Consider the following 22,056-nt stretch of genomic DNA (forward strand, 5'->3'; position numbering starts at 1 on the left):
GGAGTACATTATGGAAATGTCTAATCTTGCTTCAAGGTTAAAAGCACTGAAGCTTGACCTCTCTGAGGACTTGCTAGTGCATCTGGTTTTGATATCTCTTCCTCCTCAGTTTAACCAGTTCAAGGTGAGCTATAACTGTCAGAAAGAGACATGGTCTCTGAATGATCTCATCTCGCACTGTGTCCAGGAAGAAGAAAGGTTGAAGCAAGGCAAGAAAGTGCTTATTATGCCTCTACCTCGAAGGTTAAATGAAAGAAAAGGAAGGATAAAGAAGCTGCGGATACACAGCCTCCGAAGAAAAAACAGAAGAATCCTAGTGATTCTCAAAGTTCTAGTTGTTTTTTCTGTGGCAGTGATGAGCATATGAAGAAGCAGTGCAGTAATTATCACGCTTGGCGTGCTAAGAAAGGTATGCTTCTGAATATGGTTTGTTCTGAGGTTAATTTAACTTCAGTGCCTAGACACACGTGGTTCATAGATTCTGGTGCAACAACTCACATCAGTGTGTCTATGCAGGGTTGCCTGGATTGCCGAAAACCAAGTGATGCTGAAAGATTCATCTATGTTGGTGACGACAAAAAAATTGAAGTTGAAGCAATATGAAAATTTAGATTATTGTTAAAGACTGTAATATATTTGGATTTTTATGAAACATTTGTTGTACCGTCTTTTAGACGAAATTTGATTTTCATTTCTGCATTGGACAAATTTGGTTATTCTTGTTCTTTTGAAAATAGAATATTCAGTTTGTTTCTCGATTCAAAATTAGTTTGTGGGGACCCGGGCTCTAACTCAGTTCTTTACGGGATTAATCGGATCGTTGTTAGGAAACGTGGGTCAAATTTTTGCTTTTAACTTCAAATCAAATGTATATAAACCAAGCATAAGAATTCTCTTTATTTAATTACAACAAACGTAAATACATGGTTTGTTGTAATACATCCATACCAAACTAAAGTTCCATACCATACAATCTCCAAATCATAAGTAGTACAAGTCTAGTACAATAACTACTAGCAGCCCTCTGTGCCCGAAGCCACCACTCTATCTCGATCTCATCTCGGTCGTGACCCTGATCCTGCCCCACCTGTTGTTATGCACACATACAGACATAACAACAGCCGGAAACTCCGGTGAGAACCAATCCCAGTATAAAACATGGTATGCATGCATAAACAAAATATAAATCATGAAACAACTATCATGAATAATATCAAAAGCAATAGATTCCATAGTCTATGAAACCAAATCAATATAAGCATGCAATATCAATCAAATCATGTTCTGACTCAATTCGACTCTACTCTAGGGATCCCGGTGTGAATAAGACGTCGCTGTCTGTTACCTACCCTCCCAATCGGGGTAACGGTACGTCTCATTCCTAGATTTTGGTCATGTCTGTATCGAGTGTCTACACATGGAGTCGAACTGCTCCAATGCGACGATACTACCGAACATCTAGTTTGACAAATCTGTCAATGACTCCTATCTCAAGGCTTGAATATAATCTATAAACAAGGCATAAACATTCAAAATATAAACATAATCTAGTATGTGATTTTGTTGGGAAACTCAAATTGAATCTCATTTGAGTTGTGTCTCCCCAAAGTCACATGAATTATACCTTTCTTGTTGAACCTTTATCGATGTCGAGGTCTCGAAGTCGAAGTGAGGCACAATGAATATCCTCTTGTAGCCCTTGAAGAGAGGAGCTCAAAACCGAAATCGGATTAACGTTTGGATGATTGAATCTTGTAAAATCAAAGTCCTAAAAGAGTTGAAGCTTTGAGGAATTTCTCTGGAGCTTCTCGGTATTCCTCAGCTGAAATGGGAAGGAAAGAAGACACATATCCCTTATATTGCATGGCAAGGACAAGTGTTATCATTTTCAAGCAACACGTCTCACGCATATGCGCGACATCACCCGCGCATATGCGCGAGACCTACTGGTCTCGGCAATGCAAATCTTAACACATCGCGCATATGCGCGCTTCATCTCGCGCATATGCGCCAAAGCTTCTGGAGGTGTCTCGCATATGCGCGCCTTATCTCGCGCATGTGCGCCAATGTCTCTGGACGTGTCGTGCATATGCGCGCCTTATCTCGCGCATGTGCGCCGATGCTTCTGGAATTGTCGCGCATGTGCGCCATCTGTTCTGTCCTATTTTGAATATTTCCTCATCTCATCTCACTTAATACTTCCCGTTGCATGTCATGCATACTCATATCTTCCGAGTCTCATATCAATGAATACTAATAATCTCAAGCCTTACATAGTTGGTTCTGGTTCTTTATCAGGATTCGATAATCTTTATTCTTTGGATGTTATTGCTTCATTTAATGAATTCCAGCAAACAAGTAGAGGCACTAAAAGAAAATTAACCAGTGAGAATTCAGCTGCGTTATGGCACAAAAGATTGGGTCATATCTCTGAAAAGAGAATAAGGAGACTCGTGTCAGACGAAATTCTCGGACCTTTAGATTACACAGATTTTAATAATCGTGTTAATTGTATAAAGGGAAAACAAACCAATAAAAGAGATTTGAAGCCAACAGTGTTCAGGCGTCTTAGAGCTTATACATACTGATATTTGTGGACCATTCTCTTCGGCTTCTTGGAATGGTCAACATTATTTTATAACGTTCACAGACGATTTTTCAAGATATGGGTTCATTTATCTCATTCATGAAAAGACACAGTCATTGGATGTGTTCAAAAACTATAAAGCTGAAGTTGAAAATCAACTTGGCTTAAAGATTAAAAGCGTTAGATCTGACCGTGGTAGTGAATACTATGGTAGATATGACGGTTCAGGTGAACAACGTCCAGGACCTTTTGCTAGATTCCTGGAGGAATGCGGTATCGTCCCACAATATACTATGCCGGGTTCGCCCACTATGAATGGTGTTGCTGAAAGACAAAACAGAACGCTTAAGGACAAGGTGTGGAGTATGATCAGTCATTCTACTTTACCATAATCACTCTGGGGAGAAGCATTAAAGACCACAGCATATATCCTTAACAGGGTTCCAACTAAGGCAGCAACCAAAACCCTTATGAACTTTGGACGGGTAAAAAGCTCAGTCTTAAGCATCTGCACGTTTGGGGATATGTCCAGCTGAGCCTAGGCCTTAAAAGCCTAATGAAAAGAAACTGGACTCAAGGACGGTTAGTTGTTATTTTATTGGATACTCTGAAAGATCCAGGGGGTACAAGTTTTATGATCCCACGAGTAAATCGATTTTTGAGTCAGGAAATGCCCGGTTCTTTGAGGATGTTGAGTTTGCAGGGGGAGATAAAGTAAGTGATATTGTCTTTGAAGAGGAATATGTAAATATTCCCACAGGTGTCTTGGACATTGATCATGATCATATTCCTCACTTTGACCAATACACGATACAGGAAGACAATATTAGAGATCCTCCCATTCCAGATGAACAAACTCAAGCACCTCCAAAACCTATGTCATTAAGAAGATCCACTACAGAGCGGAGAAATGCAGTGCCAGATGATTACATTGTATTTCTTCAATAACATGAGGCAGACATTGGATTGATGGAGGATGATCCTATTAACTTCCGTCAAGCCATGGAAAGTTCTAACTCTCAAAAGTGAAATGATGCCATAAATAAATAGATAAAGTCCATGAAAGACAATGACGTATGAGATCTTGTCCCATTGCCTAAAGGTACGAAGCCCATTGGTTGTAAATGGATATTTAAAACCAAGAGGGATTCGAAAGGCAATGTGGAAAGATATAAGGCTCGTCTTGTCGCTAAATGGTCTACACAGAAAAAAGACATTGATTATAAAGAGACTTTCTCTCCGGTTTCTTCGAAAGACTCTTTAAGGATTATAATGGCTTTGGTGGCGCATTTCGATCTTGAATTTCATCAGATTGATGTAAAGACTGTGTTTCTAAATGGTGACATTGATGAAACGATTTATATGGTGCAGCCAAAAAATTTTGTGTCAAAGACACAAATAATATGGTTTTCAAATTAAAGAAATCCATCTATGGGCTCAAGCAGGCATCTCAACAATGGTATTTCAAATTTCATCAAGTGATAATCTCGTTTGGTTTTGAGATGAATTTGGTCGATGATTGCGTGTACCATAAGTTCAGTGGGAGTAAGTACATTTTTCTGGTTTTATATGTTGATGACATCCTGCTCGCTAGCAACGATATAAAGTTTTTGCATGATATCAAGAGATTTCTAGCTAAGAATTTTGAGATTAAAGATCTTGGTAATGCATCTTTTGTACTGGGTATTCAGATACATCAGGATCGTTCTCGAGGTATTCTTGGATTATCTCAGAAAGCCTATATCGAGAAAGTTCTCAAGCGATATGGGATGCAAGATTGTAAACCAACGGACACCCATGTGGCTAAGGGAGACAAATTTAGTCTCAAACAATGCCCAAAGAATGATTTTGAGGAAAAGGAAATGCAGAAGGCTCCCTATGCATCTGCAGTGGGGAGTCTGATGTATGCTCAGGTTTGTACACGTCCAGATATTGCGTACGTGACAGGAATTTTGGGACGATATTTAAGTAATCCAGGAGTGGAACATTAGAAAGCAGTCAAAAGGTTTTTACGGTATCCTACAGAGAACAAAAGATTACATGCTCACATATCGGAGGTTGGATCGGCTTGAAATCATTGGGTATACCGACTCCGATTTTGCTGGATGCCAAGATAGTATGAAATCTACGTCAGGCTACATCTATCTCCTTGCTGGAGGTGCCATTTCCTGGAAGAGTGCTAAACAGTCTCTTATAGCTTTTTCCACCATGACAGCTGAGTTTGTAGCGTGTTATGAGGCTTCCAATCATGGAATATGGCTGCAAAATTTTGTCACGGGACTGCGCATTATTGATGGCATTGAAAGGCCACTAAGATTACATTGTGACAATAAATCAGCAGTTATGTATTCCAATAACAACAGGAGCTCGACGAAGTTAAAACACATTGACATCAAATTTTTGGTTGTTAAAGAAAGAATTCAGAGTGGAAAGTTGTCTATTGAGCATATCGGTACAAACTCCATGGTTGCGTATCTGCTTACTAAAGGACTACCACCCAAACAGTTTCATGAGCACACTGCTAGTATGAGTGTTATGTCAATTGAGAAAATTCAGTTTTAGTGGGAGTTTGTTATTTTAAATGCTTTTCAGTTGTAGACATTTTCAGTTACAGTTATGTAAATTTATTTTCTGCAGAAATAAATTTCAAATTAAGTCACACTCTGATATGATTTAAAGTTTGATCTCAATAAGGTTAAATGGAGGACCAGTTGGAAATAGGCATGTTACGGTCACATTGCATGAAATTTCCATGCTACACATCCACTTCATGATCCATGTCATTCAGTTGTGTTGGCATACGTGACCATTGATGGTTCTAGTTACCTTGAGTGTAGCGAAGATTGCTTTGATCCTATGTTGATGTTATTGATGGATCGGATTGGTTATAGATACATTTCGGAATGACAACAATTTTGAACTTATAATGTTATTTTCACAAACATAATTATAAAGTTGCACATATAGCCCAAGTGGGAGATTGTTGGATCAATTTATTTATATAGGCTTATATGTGAATAATTATGTGTTGTGGGTTGTCTATTAAGTTAAGCCCAAAAATAAAGTGATCAATTAATATTTCGAATTATTGGGCTTTAATGTATCTAATGGGTTGTGGGCCTTTAATGTGTAGAGACATAAGTGTAATTTCTGTTTTTATGATGAGCTAAAATAGAAATATCAGAAGATATTGATAAACATTATCTATAAATATGGGTCATGGTTCCCAAGATCTCGCGTTATCACTTTCACTATTCTCTCCACCATTAATAAAATAGTTTTGAAGAGAAACTAAAGGATTCTGTCAAGGAAAGAGCATGTAGATCTGGAAGATCAAGACACGTTCTAAAGAATTCGGGATTATGGCTTTAGGTACGCTTTCGCTTAAGATTTCAGTCAAATTCTTAATGATTTAGCGTGATGGATTCTGCGGTTTATGGGTTTTCCCAACAATATAGTCTATTCTTATTCACCATCAATTTAATACGGACTGGATAATTTTTTATAACCACAAATTATTTTGAATTTTTTATCAATACATTTTTTAAATATTTCTATATTTCCCTACATGATTATTATTTTCAACACAAGATACTTACTCAATTTATTTGACAAATCTAATGAAATAGACACGTGAGACCGTCTCATAATAATCATACTTAGTTTGCTCGTCGTTTATAGGAGTGGTTTACTGTACCGAAAATCATACACCGTATATCGCAAACTTCAAATTAATTAATTTTATTAATATAAATATATTAATCGACTAATTACGTACCGAAACTTTCGGTTATTGAGTCTCGCTATACGAAATTTTCTGTACGTATAACTAGTATATTGATTATATAAAAATTGCGGCATAACGAGATTTCGATACGGTATCGATATATATTGTTTTAAAATGACAAAACTTATTTTTAATTGTAAAAAGGATTTTAACCTATATGATTTTGGTATAAATTCGATATCTTTTCAAAATTCTGGTAGTACCGACGTATCGAATATCGATTACTAAAATTTGTAATCGATATTTTCGGTTTACGATCCTAGTTACTAATTTGAATTTTTACACCTCAATAAGACAAATTCATAATATTTATCAAATAGAATAATGCATTATTTGACTTGAAAATGAAAGATTGTCTTCTCCGGAAACATTCGCGCATTCTTTCTATACCACTTTATGTGTTATAAATCTAAGGTTATTCTTGAATGGAAGGATTTCAAATCCATGGATTTCAATACATTCAAATGTATTTTTGTTATTTTAGAGAAGTAACATCATAAACTTCAAATCCACTCATTTCATGTTTATATAGTAGTATTTTCATGTTAATTATGATATTTTTCAAGTCCACCCAATAATAATGTTATTTGAAATTTATTTTACTTTATATAAATAATAATATGTAAATAAGTAATGTGTGGATTCAAAATTTGATATATTGTTTTATTGTTAACAATAAAATTATAATTATAATCCATAAATTTGAAATCAATTTATCCAAGTGCAATCTAAATTAATTAATAATTGTTGAAAAACATAGTAGTAATAAATATTATAATTTTGTATAAATTAGACATTGGAGAAAATATAATATAAAATTGATATCACAATAGTTATTAAAATTAAATTTGAGAGAAGAAAAAGTATAATACATAACGTTGCCCACTTATTTTACCACGTATTATTGATTTATGAAAAATAAAAATATAATATAGATAATATATTCTAAACCTTAAATTAATTATTGTGTCAAATGTTTTCTTCTTTTATATTTTCAATTTATATTGGTTTCATTATTTTTTGTTTTGTCATCAGTTTTTCTACTCTGTGAAAAAACAATATTCTCGTCATCTTCATTAGCAAATCTTATGAGAAGAAATATATATTCTTCTCTATTTGATGCCTCTACAAATCTCTACACAAATTAAGTGTTTTGTAGGAAAAAAAGTTTGTTTCATCAAGCAAATAAAACCAAAGAATTTTGTTATTTTAGTATTCTACAAATTATATTTATTTTTTGTAAATATTTTAACTTAATATACAAGCAAATAAAATCAATGAATTTTGGTTATTCTATCTTCTAGACAACTGACAAAATATGATTTAATTAATATTTTATTATATTTATCAAAAAGTGTTCAACTCTTAATGATATAACATATTTATGCAATATGTTATTTAAATACAAAAATTCAAAATTATGATATCATTTTTTTTATATTCCATACTATATTATTGGAAGTATTAAATTTGTATATATTAATTTTTTTTCTGAGAAACTTCTTGTATATATAACTCATTCGAAAGATTATAGATTTCCAAAATAAAACAAATCATATTCAATTTAATATTTTGTGAAAAATATATGTTCACTTCATCTACAAGCAAATAAAAACAAATAAATTTGACCTTTCTGATTATCAATCATAACTCATAAGGAGAAATATTGAGCAATAATGAATAATTATTGTAAAGATTTATTCATAATAATTTTAAAAAATTACCTTCAAAGATATGTCATTTCAGATTACATAAATCTATAATTGATTTACTTATATTCATCCTTTATAAAACACATCTTCGTCAATTGCAAGATCATCAAATAAGTAATTGTTATAGTTTCTGATATTTACAAAGACGAAAAATAGTTAAAATTAGTAAAACTGTATGTATTCAGTCATATATTGTTAAATTTTAATAATAAACTAAGGCTTTGAAAAATATTGGTTGGATTTTTTTATAAAAAAAAATAGATAGAATAAATACTCACGAAATATTTATAAGGTCATCTTTCTTCTATATCAAATAATGCTTTGTATCATTTTTGTAAAATGTTATTAACCGTCGAACCTTCTTCATAACACCAACCCACATGATTTAATTATTTGGCTTCATTATTTTAATTCGTCATTTTAAATTAATTATTCTCAATTAATGCAAAATAGAGGATATTTAATATCATGTCTTTACACAAATTATGGTTTTTGTGGAAAAAAATTCGCAATATTTACAACCAAATAAAACAAAAGAATTTTGGTATTTCAATATTGTACAAACTAATTTTATTGGGAAAAAATTATTTTCACTTCATCTATAAACAAATAAAACCCATGATTTTTTGTATTTCAATATTCTAAAATTAATATTTTGCGGAAAAAAATATGTTCAATTCATCTACAAGAAAATATAAACCAAAGAATTTTGGAGTTTCAATCTTCTTGGCAACTTGATCCTTGCCTAGCATACGTAGATTGATAATCTTGACATCATCATAATAATTGATTTTACAAAAACTTCCTCACCAAATTAAAGATAAATTTCTTGCATATATAAAATCATTCAAAAGAATATAAATCTACAAAATAAAATAAATCACATTCAAACAAATATTTTTGTAAAAAACATTTGTTCACTTCATCTACAAGTAAAAAAAAAAACCAAATAACTTTGACTTTGTCTATAGAGAAGTAGTGTGTATTGCTAATGAATAAATTTTATAAAAATTTATTTATCATAATTTTAAAAATTTACATTCAAAGATATATATTTTAATGTTACAAAAACTATAACTGATTTGTCAATATATATCTCTTATAAAAATAATTATTCGTTAATTGCAAGAATCTCTCATAAAATAATTGTTATAGTTTATAGCCTTTAAAAAGAGGAAAATATAGTTAAAATTAATACAAATATATTATTCAATCTTATATCGTTAAATTTTCATAATGAACCAATGCTTTGAACAATATTAGTTGACTTTCTTTTTGATAAAGAAATATAGATAAAATAAATATCAATGAAATATTTATTAGGATTATCTATATTTATATCTGATAATTCTTGTATCATTTCGTAAATGTAATTAAATATCGAACCTTCTTCATGACACCAACCTTGTTAAAACAAAAATAAAATTAGTTTAATTATTTGGCTTCAATAGTTTAATTCTTCATTTTAAAATAATTAATCTTAATGAACGTAAAATAAAAGATATTTAACATCATATCGTTATACAAATTAAGTTTTTGTGAAAAAATATTTTCACTTTATTTACAAGAAAATAAAACAAACGAATTTTGTTATTTTAATCTTCTACAAATTAACTTTTTTGTCAAAAAATCTACAAATTAAGTTTTTTTTGAAAAAATTCTTTTTCACTTCATCTATAAGCAAATAAAAACAATATATTTTGGTATTTCAATATTTTCAAATTAATATTTTTTGTGAAAAAAGTTTGTTCAATTCATCTACAAGAAAATAAAAATCAAAGAATTTTAAAGTTTCAGCTTTTTTGGCAATTTGATCATTATCTAACATAAATGTAGTTTGACAATTTTGTCCCTATCATAATAATTGATTTGACAAAAACATCCTCAATTCCTCACTAAATTTTTCCTGTATGTACAAACTAAAGACAAAGTTGACATTACACAATAGAAAAACTTTGACCTTGTTTCACACTTTTATATAATAAATAATAAATAATAATAATTGTATAGATTTGATCATTATCTAACATAAATGTAGTTTGACAATTTTGTCCTTATCATAATAACTGATTTGACAAAAACATCCTCACTAAATTTTTCCTGTATGTACAAATTAAGGCCAAAGTTGACATTACACAATAGAAAAACTTTGACCTTGATTCACACTTTTATAATATGTATAGATATTTTAGCTAGAACCGAACAATGAGGTTTAAAGTCTTGATGTTGAATGGTCACTTTCATAAAATAAATAGATCCATTTATTGGTATTTTTCAACCTATTCTATATGTATAATGTAACCACAAGAATGATACATGATGTAAGCTAACACACACACATATATATTTAATACGTTGTTCATCAACTACGTCCACCACTGAGGTAGGACTCGCTTAGCGTATGCATGATTTTGATATGTTTCATCATATCCAATAGATGAGTGACACTTCCATGATAAACATATCATGTTCAATAAATAGATGAATGTCAGTTTAATTATAGACACAAAGATGAATGTGATCGATGGATACTATATATATATATATATATATATATTATCGATGTGTGATGTAAGCTTGTGTGTCATGGTAGTAGCCGGCAATGCGTGATAATGATATGTAGTGTACACATATTTATTTTAGCAGTTATATAATGGCCGGGATTATTGTATCGTCATATTTTATTATATTGAGGGGTGAAGATGATAAATGACATGTGATATACGAATGATAAATCAATATATATAAATATATATATATATATATATATATATATATAAATAAAGTATTAATAAATTTTATTTCTTATTAGATTTGTGCAAATGTTGCTTAAAAAGATGTACAATCAGATAACATTTTTTTATCTCGCACCAAAGGATGTCTAAGAAATATTTTAAAATAAATTATGTTTCTTCTTTAAATACATATTTTTCTTTCTGAGAATCCAGAATTGATCATATGATATTATAATTTAAAGGATATATGAATATCAATCTACAAATTGTAATAGTGGGAAAATGTTTAATTCAAGGCAAAAAATTGTATGAGACGGTCTCACGAGTCGTATTTTCTGAGCCGGATCTCTTATTTGGGTCATCTATGAAAAAATATTATTTTTATGCTATGAATATACTTTTTATTGTGAATATCGGTAGGATTGATCCGTCTCATAAATAAAGATTCGTGAGACCGTTTCACAAAAGATATATTATTAATTCAATTATATGAGTGGCGAAAGAAAGCAATTGTTTGACGCTTATTTCTTAGTTGAAATCTCAGGTAATTGGGCGAGAGAATGTTGTTTTTCTATGTTGGATCCTTCAACACGGCACTTTTATTGTACAATTACACCACAATTTTATTTTTTAAGGAATATATATAGATTGGAAAATTTCAATTTTGTCTAATTTTTTTAATTTTTATTTTAATCTTATATTTATTTAGATTTCAATAATAAACATGTATTTTTAATTTTTTTTTACTAATTTAATCATTTTTCATATGAAATGTTAATATAACACCGCATAATAAATGATCGGGTTTGATGATTTTTGGGTACGGAGATGGAGATGAGCCTTAAAGAATCATACTCACACCCGAAAACTCAATTAATTTAATATATATAAATTTTCGGCTATGATGCTAATTCTAATATGCTTTTAACTTGTTGAATGATATTTGTTAGATGAAATGAAGAAAATTATTAGTACAAATTTGATGTTATTTTTATTGGATAATGATATTAGGATAAATTATTTCTAATATTTTTGTTATATTTTTCTATAATATTTAATTTGCTGCTTTTTATATTTTTTTCCTTATTAATCTAAAAAATTTAATAAATATCCACAACTTACTAAAAATAATTCGAATTTAACAAAATGCAATTATAAGTGGTAACAAGATATTTGGATATTGTATGAATATCCAATCATCCGACAAATATAGGAATGAAAATGAAAATAATGATGAAATTAAATACCCAACTGAAAAATAAAAATAAAAATAAATATAATAAATAAGAATAAAAACGAATAATACGAAATCTTACAAAACTCGACTCAGTTATCGTATATGTTGCATGATATCTGCCGTTTATTTAAAAATAATATATTTCGTAATAGTAAAAAACATTGAAAATTGGTGTGCGGCATGCAATTTTCCAGGTAAGCAAAAAGTGTGAAAAGGAATTATCGGGGGATCCACTTGACATGCATGGTTCCCTATATGTTTTCAAACAATATGAAATTTTATTAAATTTGTCCGAATGTGAAATTTATTCATTAGTTTTCCTAATAATTTTGCCTAGTTTTTAACTATTTAATATTATTGGATAGATAGATTTTAAGCTAGCTGGAAATTTCAAATAAATAATAACAAATTTAGTATTTCGTATGGGTAAATCCATTTAACAGTGAATTTCAAATCGCACACATTTATTTTTAAATTATTGTGGTAAAATTTTCGATACATCCAACATGGAGTTATTACGAATAGTCTTCTCAAATATTTTTTCAAATCCAAATGCTTCAAATTAGAATATAACCAAAAATAATTTATCCCAGTTATCAGTTGTAGCAGATTATATATTGTTATTTATATAATTTTTGTTTTATTCATCAATTTCTCGTCGACCCAAAATTGTTTGAGTAGGTCTTTTGTGAGACGGTCTCACGAATCTTTATCTGTGAGACGGGTCAACCCTACCGATATTCGCAATAAAAAGTAATACTCTTAGCATAAAAAATAATACTTTTTCCATGGATGACCCAAATAAGAGACCTGTCTCACAAAATACGACATGTGAGACCGTCTCACACAAGTTTTTGTCAAATTGTTTTAAACTATATCAAATGTATAAAACTTGCTTAATCGAGACATAAATTTCATTTTCCACTTAAATTATTGATTTAGAGTGGTCAAACCACAAATTTCCTTCCCAAAAGGGATTCAAATAGTCATGTTCAAAATCACTAGAAGGATTAGGGGGGAAAAAGACTTTTACTCATTTTCCCTTATTTTCTCAAGAAAGACTTTCTCGATCACGTGATTCCGATTATAAAACTATAGACCCAAATTATACACACGCAAATATATGATTTTGATTGTTTTAATGAATTTATATTGCATGAATTTTTAATCAACTTTAACTTTAATCTGTGTAAATATAACGATGATTACGATAAATTTGAAATATATCGATTTCATTTCATATCCACTGTTCGTATCAATCTTTTGTAATCAAATCATTATATCCAAACAAAAAAGTAAATTCAGTCACATCTTAATGAAGTTTTATCGTTATTTGGTATATTGCTAGCAATTATGTTACTATTGTGTGTTATTTTCACCCAATTTATTTGTAAACACTTGATTGATGTTATCAACTTTCGATTTTTTAGTAGGTCTTTTGTGAGACTGTCTCACGAATCTTTATCTGTGGAATGGGTCAATCCTACAGATATTCACAATAAAAAATAATACTCTTAGCATAAAAAATAATATATTTTCATGGATGACCCAAATAAGAGATCCGTCTCAAAAAATACGACACGTAAAACCGTCTCACATAAGTTTTTGCCAAAACGTTTTTACATATTCAACTTACATATCTTTTATATTTTTTAAATAAGTTTTAGAGAAATTTTTTTGATTATATCCTTATTGATTCGAAAAAAAAATTCTATTTAATTTTTCGTTGTTCAATATTTTAACTAACCGAATTATTGTAGCTCAATGCTTGTCTCTCAATCGATAATAACAAGTAATGAGAAAATTGATTCTTATTTCAAGAAACTATGTTTTGACGACAATATTTGTTTTGTTTTTTTTTTGTTAGAAATTGTTATAATAACTTGTTGGAATTTCGATAATACTCTTTAATGAGTATTTACAATAATTTTATAAATATTTTTTATGAAGTTTTTTTAGGCAAAAAATCAATTTCATCTAAAAAAAATGTTTAGCTTTATCCCATTTGTGTCTATGAATTTATATAAAGAATATTTATTATCCATCTAAAAAGTGCAACCTCACGTCAAGTTCTTTTTTTAAAAAAGAAAAAAGTGCAACACGAAACTCAATGATTGTTAACAAGGCAAACCAACATGGGACACTTGTAGGTTTACACTTGCACAAAGATAAACACTCAATAATGCATTATTTCATGTCTGAATTTGTACACACATTTGTCGTACGATGGATAGATTAAATTGGTTCCACATATTGGAAATTGCTAGTTTTGTGGATATGATTAATGATTCATTGAATGGTGGAAGCTTTTGGACAATCCATCTTTATGGTTGTTTTCGTTTTTGGGGCAGTGTAATGGTGCTGCGTGTGCAATCGACCAATCTGATTATTGACCAAAGCGAATAGACTTAAAAGCGATTTAATCGATTTAATTAAACAAAATTGAAGAAATCGAAACAGCTTTTAAGTAGAAAAAAGAGAATTTTGTCATTTTATTTTTTAAAAAATTCTCATGATTCTCATGTGTTAATTTTTTGAGACAGATCTTCTATCTGGGTCACCCATGACAATATTACCTTTTATAAGTAAATATGGACATAGTTGATCCGTTTTATGAATAAAGATCCATGAGACCGTCTCCCAAGATATCCCAAAAGAAATAAATGCTTCATTTGAAATTAAAATCCTGATAACATACAATTTGACAGCAAAAAAACCTCTCAGCTAGCTCTGAAAAGTGAGAATATACATAACAAGCAATATGCCTTTATTTCCATCATCTAGTTAACGTGGATACAATTCTTTGAACACATTCGACAAGCGATACCGTTCGAGTTCAAAATGCACTAGTTCCATGGCTTAAGAAAACTTAGTCGTACAAACACAATGTCACACGGTATCTAGCTACAAGATTTTTCAATTACTAAGACGGAAATCACACAGACATGGTTTTAAAACTTGAAAACCGAACTACCGAATTGACCGAACCAAATTATTGAAAAAAATCGGTTCTGTCGATTTTTTCGTTTTAACTGAATAGTTGCGCACACCTATTCTGTCGATTTTTTCGGTTTAACTGAATAGTTGCGCACACCTAGGCTTAGACGCCTAATGGATAACGATAACTGAATTACTTTTTTATTAAAGACTTCATCTCGAACTGGTTTTAAGTTAGAAGTACGTGGAATTTGGTGGATGGAGATGAATTTAGATGAGAAAGCCAGGACTTTTCTCATTACAAGTTTTAGAATTAGATGTCAGATACAGACTCTCACTTCAATGATTTTCAAATCTATTATTTTTTTTATGGTTACTTTTTAATCATTGTCATATTTCAAATTCTTATTTAATGAAACAATTTGAAATTTATCGATAGGTTGAATCAAATCATTCAATCTGAACGAAATTTGTGGGACACAAGACAAAAGAGAGACCTCAAAGAATCCACACGTATTAGGTTTCCCGTACAAAATTTTAGAACATAAATTGAATGTATGATGTCAAAATACATCCCCAATCTTGTAAAAGGGCCATTCAAGTTTAAGGTGATCTAACAAACGTAGAACGACAGTTTTTTTTTTTTTTTTTTTTAAAAACTACTCGGTTGAAAAACTGTCAAAAATAAATTACAGAAAGCCAATAAACGGAGTCGTTAGTTCGTTACTAGCTTAACACATGATCCGCCGCCGCTCCATCTCAGGTCGGGCTCTGGGCCTTTGGTTCCCATCAGTATTTCATCTCATGCTCCAGGTATACAGGCGAGCCAAGCGTATCATCCATTCAATACAACAACAGCATCACTGGATCATCCAACTAGCAGAAATAACAGAAGGTCCTGTTTCTTTGCGTGTCCCTATCTTCACAACCCCGGATAAACGCTCTTATTGAAAGATGCACCGAGGCGTACGTTGCGAATGAAGCCAAAACAAGGGCTCCCACAACCATCAAGCCTAACCTGTTAACCAGATGTATCATTTATCATAAAGACATATGGTTAAGTTGGTAATAGGATGGTTCAGCAGATCAAGTTCTATTCAACATACTGGTCAGTAGGCGCCTGATTAGTCACTCCCAAATCCTTTTACAAATTTCCTAATTACTGTGGTTTATTTAGCAAATAGGTTAGCCGTGCAATCCAACAGCTAGATTAAGTATAGATCCCAAGTTAAGTAATATTAGAATAGTGGTGTATCAGCAAATGAACGTTACCAGTAAGAAGCTGAATTATCACAAATTTGAGCAAGATTTATTTGTTCTTTATTTGCCTAATGCACCATCAGAAAGAAATATATGAAGTAAAAAGACAACGTTAATAAGACCAGCAATAAAGGTTTCCTGGGGAAAAAATGAACCCAATTAACAATCATTAAATTTCAAGTCAGAAGAATGGAATTAAAGTTTTAGGAATGCTTTATACACTTCCAAATATCATTCCATTCTCCGCAAACAAATGATCAATTGATAATTTCAAACAAACATATGATAACTGTTATTCTTTATTCAACATTGAGACTCAGTAGTCGGCGATAAACCATCTAAATCATCACAGATTGTTCTCAACAGGGTTCATCACGTCCTTCCTCTTTAACAAAGGCAGTAAGCAAAAATAACACCAACCCATAGTCAGCAACAAATTCTAAAATCTAGTTCAAACAACAAGCTAATATATCATGCGAACCCGAACACATTTAGGACTACTCTAGATATATTTTTCTGGGTACATTGTCTCGTACACAGGTATTATAGACCTTATGAAGGAAATCTGAGTTCATGATGCAATGTATCATCCCTTTCAAATGTCTAGACGATAGGTCCATTTGTTAGGCACAATTTCATTGGATTTCCAATCTTCCTGCCATATTCTGTGTTGTTGTAAAGTCAGAAATATTATGAATCATAACTAAATGAACACAGGAATTAGGATTTCAAATATAGAAGCATCAAACTCAAGCATCTGCATTTCATTACCTGTCCTCAACAACTTAGAATTCAACACTTAGCAATCATAGGAATCCTATCGAAATGCTTAGAACTAATTACTTTAATTTTAAAAAGGCATTTTAAGATTGAAAACCCACAGTTTAACATATAGGTAATCAGAATATCAAGCTTCATCGTTTCTCATTAAAAAAATTATATCAAGCTTCATATTTTAAATAAATCTTCACAGAGCATCATATTTTACTTGGGTCCTCTAACTTCACCATACGAGTCATTATTTGTTTCAAGTGGAAGCTATCCAAATTATTAAGCTTCATATTTTAAATAAATTTTCACAGAGCAATGAGCATCATATTAATTTTACTTGGGTCCTCTAACTTCATTCACCGTACACATCATTATTTTCTCAAGTGATAGTTACCCAAATTTTCACGCATCCTTTGTCAATTACTTGAAGGGGGTCAATGTTTAAGCGGAACTTTATGGTTAACTTGACTATTAATCTTTTTGTCCTCCACAAATTTTTTAACATTTCACTAGAAATAAAATAACTAAGACTAAATCTAAAAATAAGAAATAAATAATATCCCCCTCATGAAAAACTTGAAAGAAAAGAGTACTTCTGAGTTCTGAGCAACTAAGCAAATGTTTAATACCTGAATCCAAGTGCCTGACATGTAAATTGATACTACAGGAATAACCCAACTCAAAAGCAGGTCAAACAGCAGATCACTAGAGACTTCCAGAGCATATAAAAGGAACATCTTAGCAAGCCTAGTTGTAACTAATCAATACTCGCACCATCATAAAAGCTGAAATGATGTAAAATGTAGAATTTTGTACAACTAAAACTACAAAAGCTGAAAGACAATGCCATTAACACACAAAAATACCTTAAAAATAAAGCAGTGATCCCCAAAAGACAAGGCAATAGAGGAGTTGCCAAGGCTAGTGATGCCAGCCCGAGTCCATAATACCACGCAGAGGCATCACAAGACGACATTTGTCTTAAATGACCTGAAAAACAAACCAAACATTATAACTCCAGTCATATGGATAAACATGCTAAACTAGGTACTTTTCTGCAAGTATAATACCTTTTCCAGAATCATAATCGTATGATGCAGGATTAGATGAAAATGATGATGCTTGATTGCCCACATGCTTCCCCCATTGATGGATAACAAGTAGATAACTTCCAAACAGTATGAAGAAAATTGTGAAGGTCCATTCATACACAAGAAGCAAACCAGTCCATGGCATTATTTGCCGAGGCACAATCAACATTGAGAATGCAAGGGACAAAATTGCAGCCGCGAAACATATAACCACTGACATCGCACCAAGAAAAACAGGCACCTTATTATACGCAGCCTTTGGGAACTGTATTCCAATACACCATCACGTTAAAATAAAAACCAGAAGGTATAGAATATAGCTCAACAGTTTATTGTATGTGTACATCACAAGTGCTAAATAGAATGCAATATCAGTATGCAGAGAAACTGACATTGTATCTTAGTGTAGCAAACTTTTGCGTGGAAGTGCTCAAGTTTTTTTATTACAAAAATCGGAATTAAGGATCATCCACATAATCTTAAAAAGAATATTTCAGTATAATCTTAATCTGGGAAGTATAACACACCTGCTGACTAGAACTAACAGTAGAGGAACTGACCGCGGAGTAACTAAGAATACCTCTAGATCTGAACTTGTAGAAGAGGTGTCTAATGTGATCAAACAATGATCGTGTCTGTGTGTACGAGCAACCATTTCAAAAATAAACAATAGAGAGTACATTTACAAGCATTCGATGAATAAGAAGATTTAGTTCCAAACCTGTGAAAAGGAGCGATAATAACAGAAAACCAGGAATACAAGTGGAAGCAGAATTAGAAATTTGACCACTACTTCATCTTTTGGATTTTGACCCCCAGCAGTTCCTGGGAGACTTGCTTCAAGCTTTACCCTAGCATTCTAGGTCATATCAGCAAAAACTACAATAGTCAACCAATTGGTGATGTAGGAGATACACAAGTATTGCATCCCGCAATAAAAAGCAGATAAATCTCAGTAATATGTGGACTTAAAATTTAAAAAATTACCTGCCAGACATCGACTGGCTTAACAAGCCAAGATGTCCACCAATCCCAAGGCTTTAGAGGACCAAGCGTATAATGAATAACACGGAGTTCTTCCTCATCAACCATCCACTACAAGTTTGGACCAACAAAAAAGAGAAAAATCAGAGGATTTTCGGTACATAGGTGGCCTGGGAGTTGAAGAAATTCAAGGGAGTCCAGTAACTTCCTACTTTCAAAATACCCTGAAAATTTTCGAAAAATAGCATCTAAATCGGAGCTCTCTTTCTTTATTTAGTTGAACTAATTCTGTTAAACAGGACATTTATCAATATGCAGTTATCATTTTTGAATGAATGCACATTATTTGCTTGAAATGTCCCCTCTTCTTCTAGTCCATGCCTCTTATTGCACCTCAACATTTTTAATCCAAATGTACACATTACCGATGCTTCAACGGCTACTATCCACCACCAATTTTTAAGAGACGTTTAAATGAAATGGAATATAATTAGTTCAGCTCCTGTAAAACCTATGCAAAGTCTCAACTCTTGAAGCACATATTTCAGATTAAACTTCTGGTGAAGCGCATGTTAAATCTTGTCTTCATAAATATAATAGATAAATATGTGGAATAACTACGCCACCCAACCCATGTACCAATAAGAAGAAGAACATTTGGCAACACACAAAATTGACAAATAAAATAGAATGAGTTACAGATATACTGAACAGGCACCTTCCTTGTGCCTGCTCGCCAGCCTGAAGTAACCGCGTTGTACCTTCCCTCATATATTCGTCATTTCGTAAACAAAAATAAATCAGCTATGGAGCTATGAGATGTTACCTTATTGGCAAGCATGTAAAGGCCAACGTCTGCATTGTATAAAGTAGAAAGTCTCTCCATTTTGGGAATGGGTCTAGATTTCAACTCCTCTGGGGATGCATGAGGGTCAAATATGCGTGCACTGGCAAAGTCAGGGTAGTATGAGTTGAGAAATCCTTGGTCACCTGCAGAGTGGAGGGAAGAGTTTGGAAAAAAAAGAAGGAAAAAACTCAATTAGTCCTTGTGACAATTATTTGAGCAATTTAGCACTAAAACAATTATTCAAGGTAAACATGACATCTCCATCTTAGTTTATTTACACAAATAGTCACACATTATTCATGCAGCACATGTTCACCACAAAAAACCACAGAAATGGAGGAATACCAGTATACTATACCTCCAGTGTAAGAATACATGGTGGTCACTTTTGTCATCATGTCGTTGAACACTTCTTCTGATGGTTCAACCAACATCACTCCTGAATTCAGCCTTTCTGAATGCTTTAAGTTGGCACAAAAGTTTCGACACTTGAAAAGATCATCAATGCTCTTAACCACAATTGTATCAGCATCAAGATATACCACTGCCAAAATACGAAAAGTTCCAGAAAGTTTTATATAACACATAATATATATAAGAATTTAACCTACAACAGACTTATTGCCTCATTGTTAATACAAATGGTGATCACCTTTTTTGTAGTCTGTCATATTAAAAATTTTAAGCTTTGTGTAGACTCCCCAAAACCTTGATGGACGCACTTGATTGGGATTTTCCAACAAACTAATTGTTTTCACAATCCAGCCATCTGCCTGCATGATAGAAATCAATTAAAACTTTTGAAATGATTAAAAAAAATAAATAGCACCTGCACTATCATTCCTATCATCACCATCTCAACACCAATTTCATTATCCAAAATAAGGACCAATGAACCGATGTCCCCGGTTCTGAGACTGGAAATAGAAGAAGCCACCAAAGATCCTCCCGTTTGGTAAAAAAAAAAAAAGGTTTACACAGAAAAAAATAGAGCTTCGAAAGCACAGGACCAAGACCCTTTGAAATACTTGTGCTGCCCATATTAAAAAAGCAATAAATTCTACAAGGATTTTGTTGCAACGCAATTTCTGAGCAATAACTTCATTACATGTATTCATCAAATATACTAAACAACAAGAATGAAACAATATCACAACCCCATCCCAGTCAGCAAGGCAGTGTCTCGTGATTATAGCGTATTTGTAGGAAAATACAATTATGGCATCCACTCGAAGTCTAATTACGGCAACTTATTCATTACTTCGAATCCAAAGTAAACTTTAGATGAAAATAACATATCCCAACACTGACGAAGGAAAACCAAAAAAACTTTCCAAGATGTAAAATTTAAGCTTGAAATTGGATTATCCTAATCTCCACAACAAATAAAGCCAGCGTCGCCCTTAATTACAAAAAACTCAAATCAAAGTACAGCCACTACAATACTCAACACCAACAAGAAACATCGCGTAATTCATAGCACACGATCTATACCGTCAATCTATTAAGCAAGAAAAAAAATAAATAAAGGAGAAAATAGCAAATACCTTAAGCAACTTTTTAGCATAATTGGAGACTCCATCAGAAGCCAAAGTAACCATATCCTTGGTAGAACCCGTGTCGCGAATCGACTTTCCCAAAACCCGCACGCCGAGTAGGAATTCATCGCCATAGAGTAACGTGACGTAAGCTTCTTTCGAATTCTGAGATCCCAAAGTTTTCTCGCAACTGCATACTCCGATCATCAAAATCAATGACACCAAAAGAGTAAATCGTAAATTCAACTTGTTCGCTTCCATAATAATCCTTCAAAAATGGGATTTTGAGAAAGGTTCGAAGATCCGTCGATCGAATTTAACGAAAAACGGGATGGATTTTCCACATTTCGTTTTACCCGGTCTATGTTTGTCGTCTCCAACCAGGACTTGTCAACTTTGTCGTTCTTGATTGAATTTAAAGGATTTTAGTGATCTTATCTTAATCTTAATATATAAAGTAAGTAAACTCAAAATAAATAAATTAAAATAATTTTTTTAGACCCTCAATAAGTATTGCTTTAAATCTTTTTAGTTTTTTTTCCTTATTGCTTTAAATCTTTTTAATTTTTT

At 31.9% G+C, this 22,056-nt stretch overlaps 1 protein-coding gene across 1 annotated transcript; it reads right to left on the reverse strand.

Annotated features, from left to right (window-relative positions):
* Positions 1-15,489: 15,489 nt before the first annotated feature.
* LOC142548809 (inositol phosphorylceramide glucuronosyltransferase 1-like) lies at positions 15,490-21,905 on the reverse strand. Its single transcript, XM_075657348.1, has 10 exons — positions 21,496-21,905; positions 20,601-20,721; positions 20,307-20,492; positions 19,928-20,091; positions 19,105-19,212; positions 18,839-18,976; positions 18,645-18,752; positions 18,097-18,382; positions 17,893-18,016; positions 15,490-16,013 (listed from the first exon to the last, which is right to left on the reverse strand). The coding sequence occupies exons 1-10, from the start codon at positions 21,745-21,747 to the stop codon at positions 15,872-15,874; spliced, it is 1,629 nt and encodes a 542-aa protein (XP_075513463.1). The 5' UTR covers positions 21,748-21,905; the 3' UTR covers positions 15,490-15,871.
* Positions 21,906-22,056: the final 151 nt, after the last annotated feature.

This window comes from Primulina tabacum, chromosome 6 (genome assembly GCF_025594145.1).
Source record: "Primulina tabacum isolate GXHZ01 chromosome 6, ASM2559414v2, whole genome shotgun sequence".
Taxonomy (NCBI): domain Eukaryota; kingdom Viridiplantae; phylum Streptophyta; class Magnoliopsida; order Lamiales; family Gesneriaceae; genus Primulina; species Primulina tabacum.

What these genes read in the sequence shown, in the direction of transcription:
- LOC142548809 (XM_075657348.1), bottom strand. Translation starts at nt 21,747, where the DNA reads ATGGAAGCGAACAAGTTGAATTTACGATTTACTCTTTTGGTGTCATTG. An exon ending in ATTATCGCTCCTTTTCACAG is followed by an intron (nt 18,753 to 18,838) that starts GTTTGGAACTAA and finishes TCGTACACACAG; the next exon opens with ACACGATCATTGTTTGATCA. An exon ending in CGATTATGATTCTGGAAAAG is followed by an intron (nt 18,017 to 18,096) that starts GTATTATACTTG and finishes TTTGTTTTTCAG; the next exon opens with GTCATTTAAGACAAATGTCG.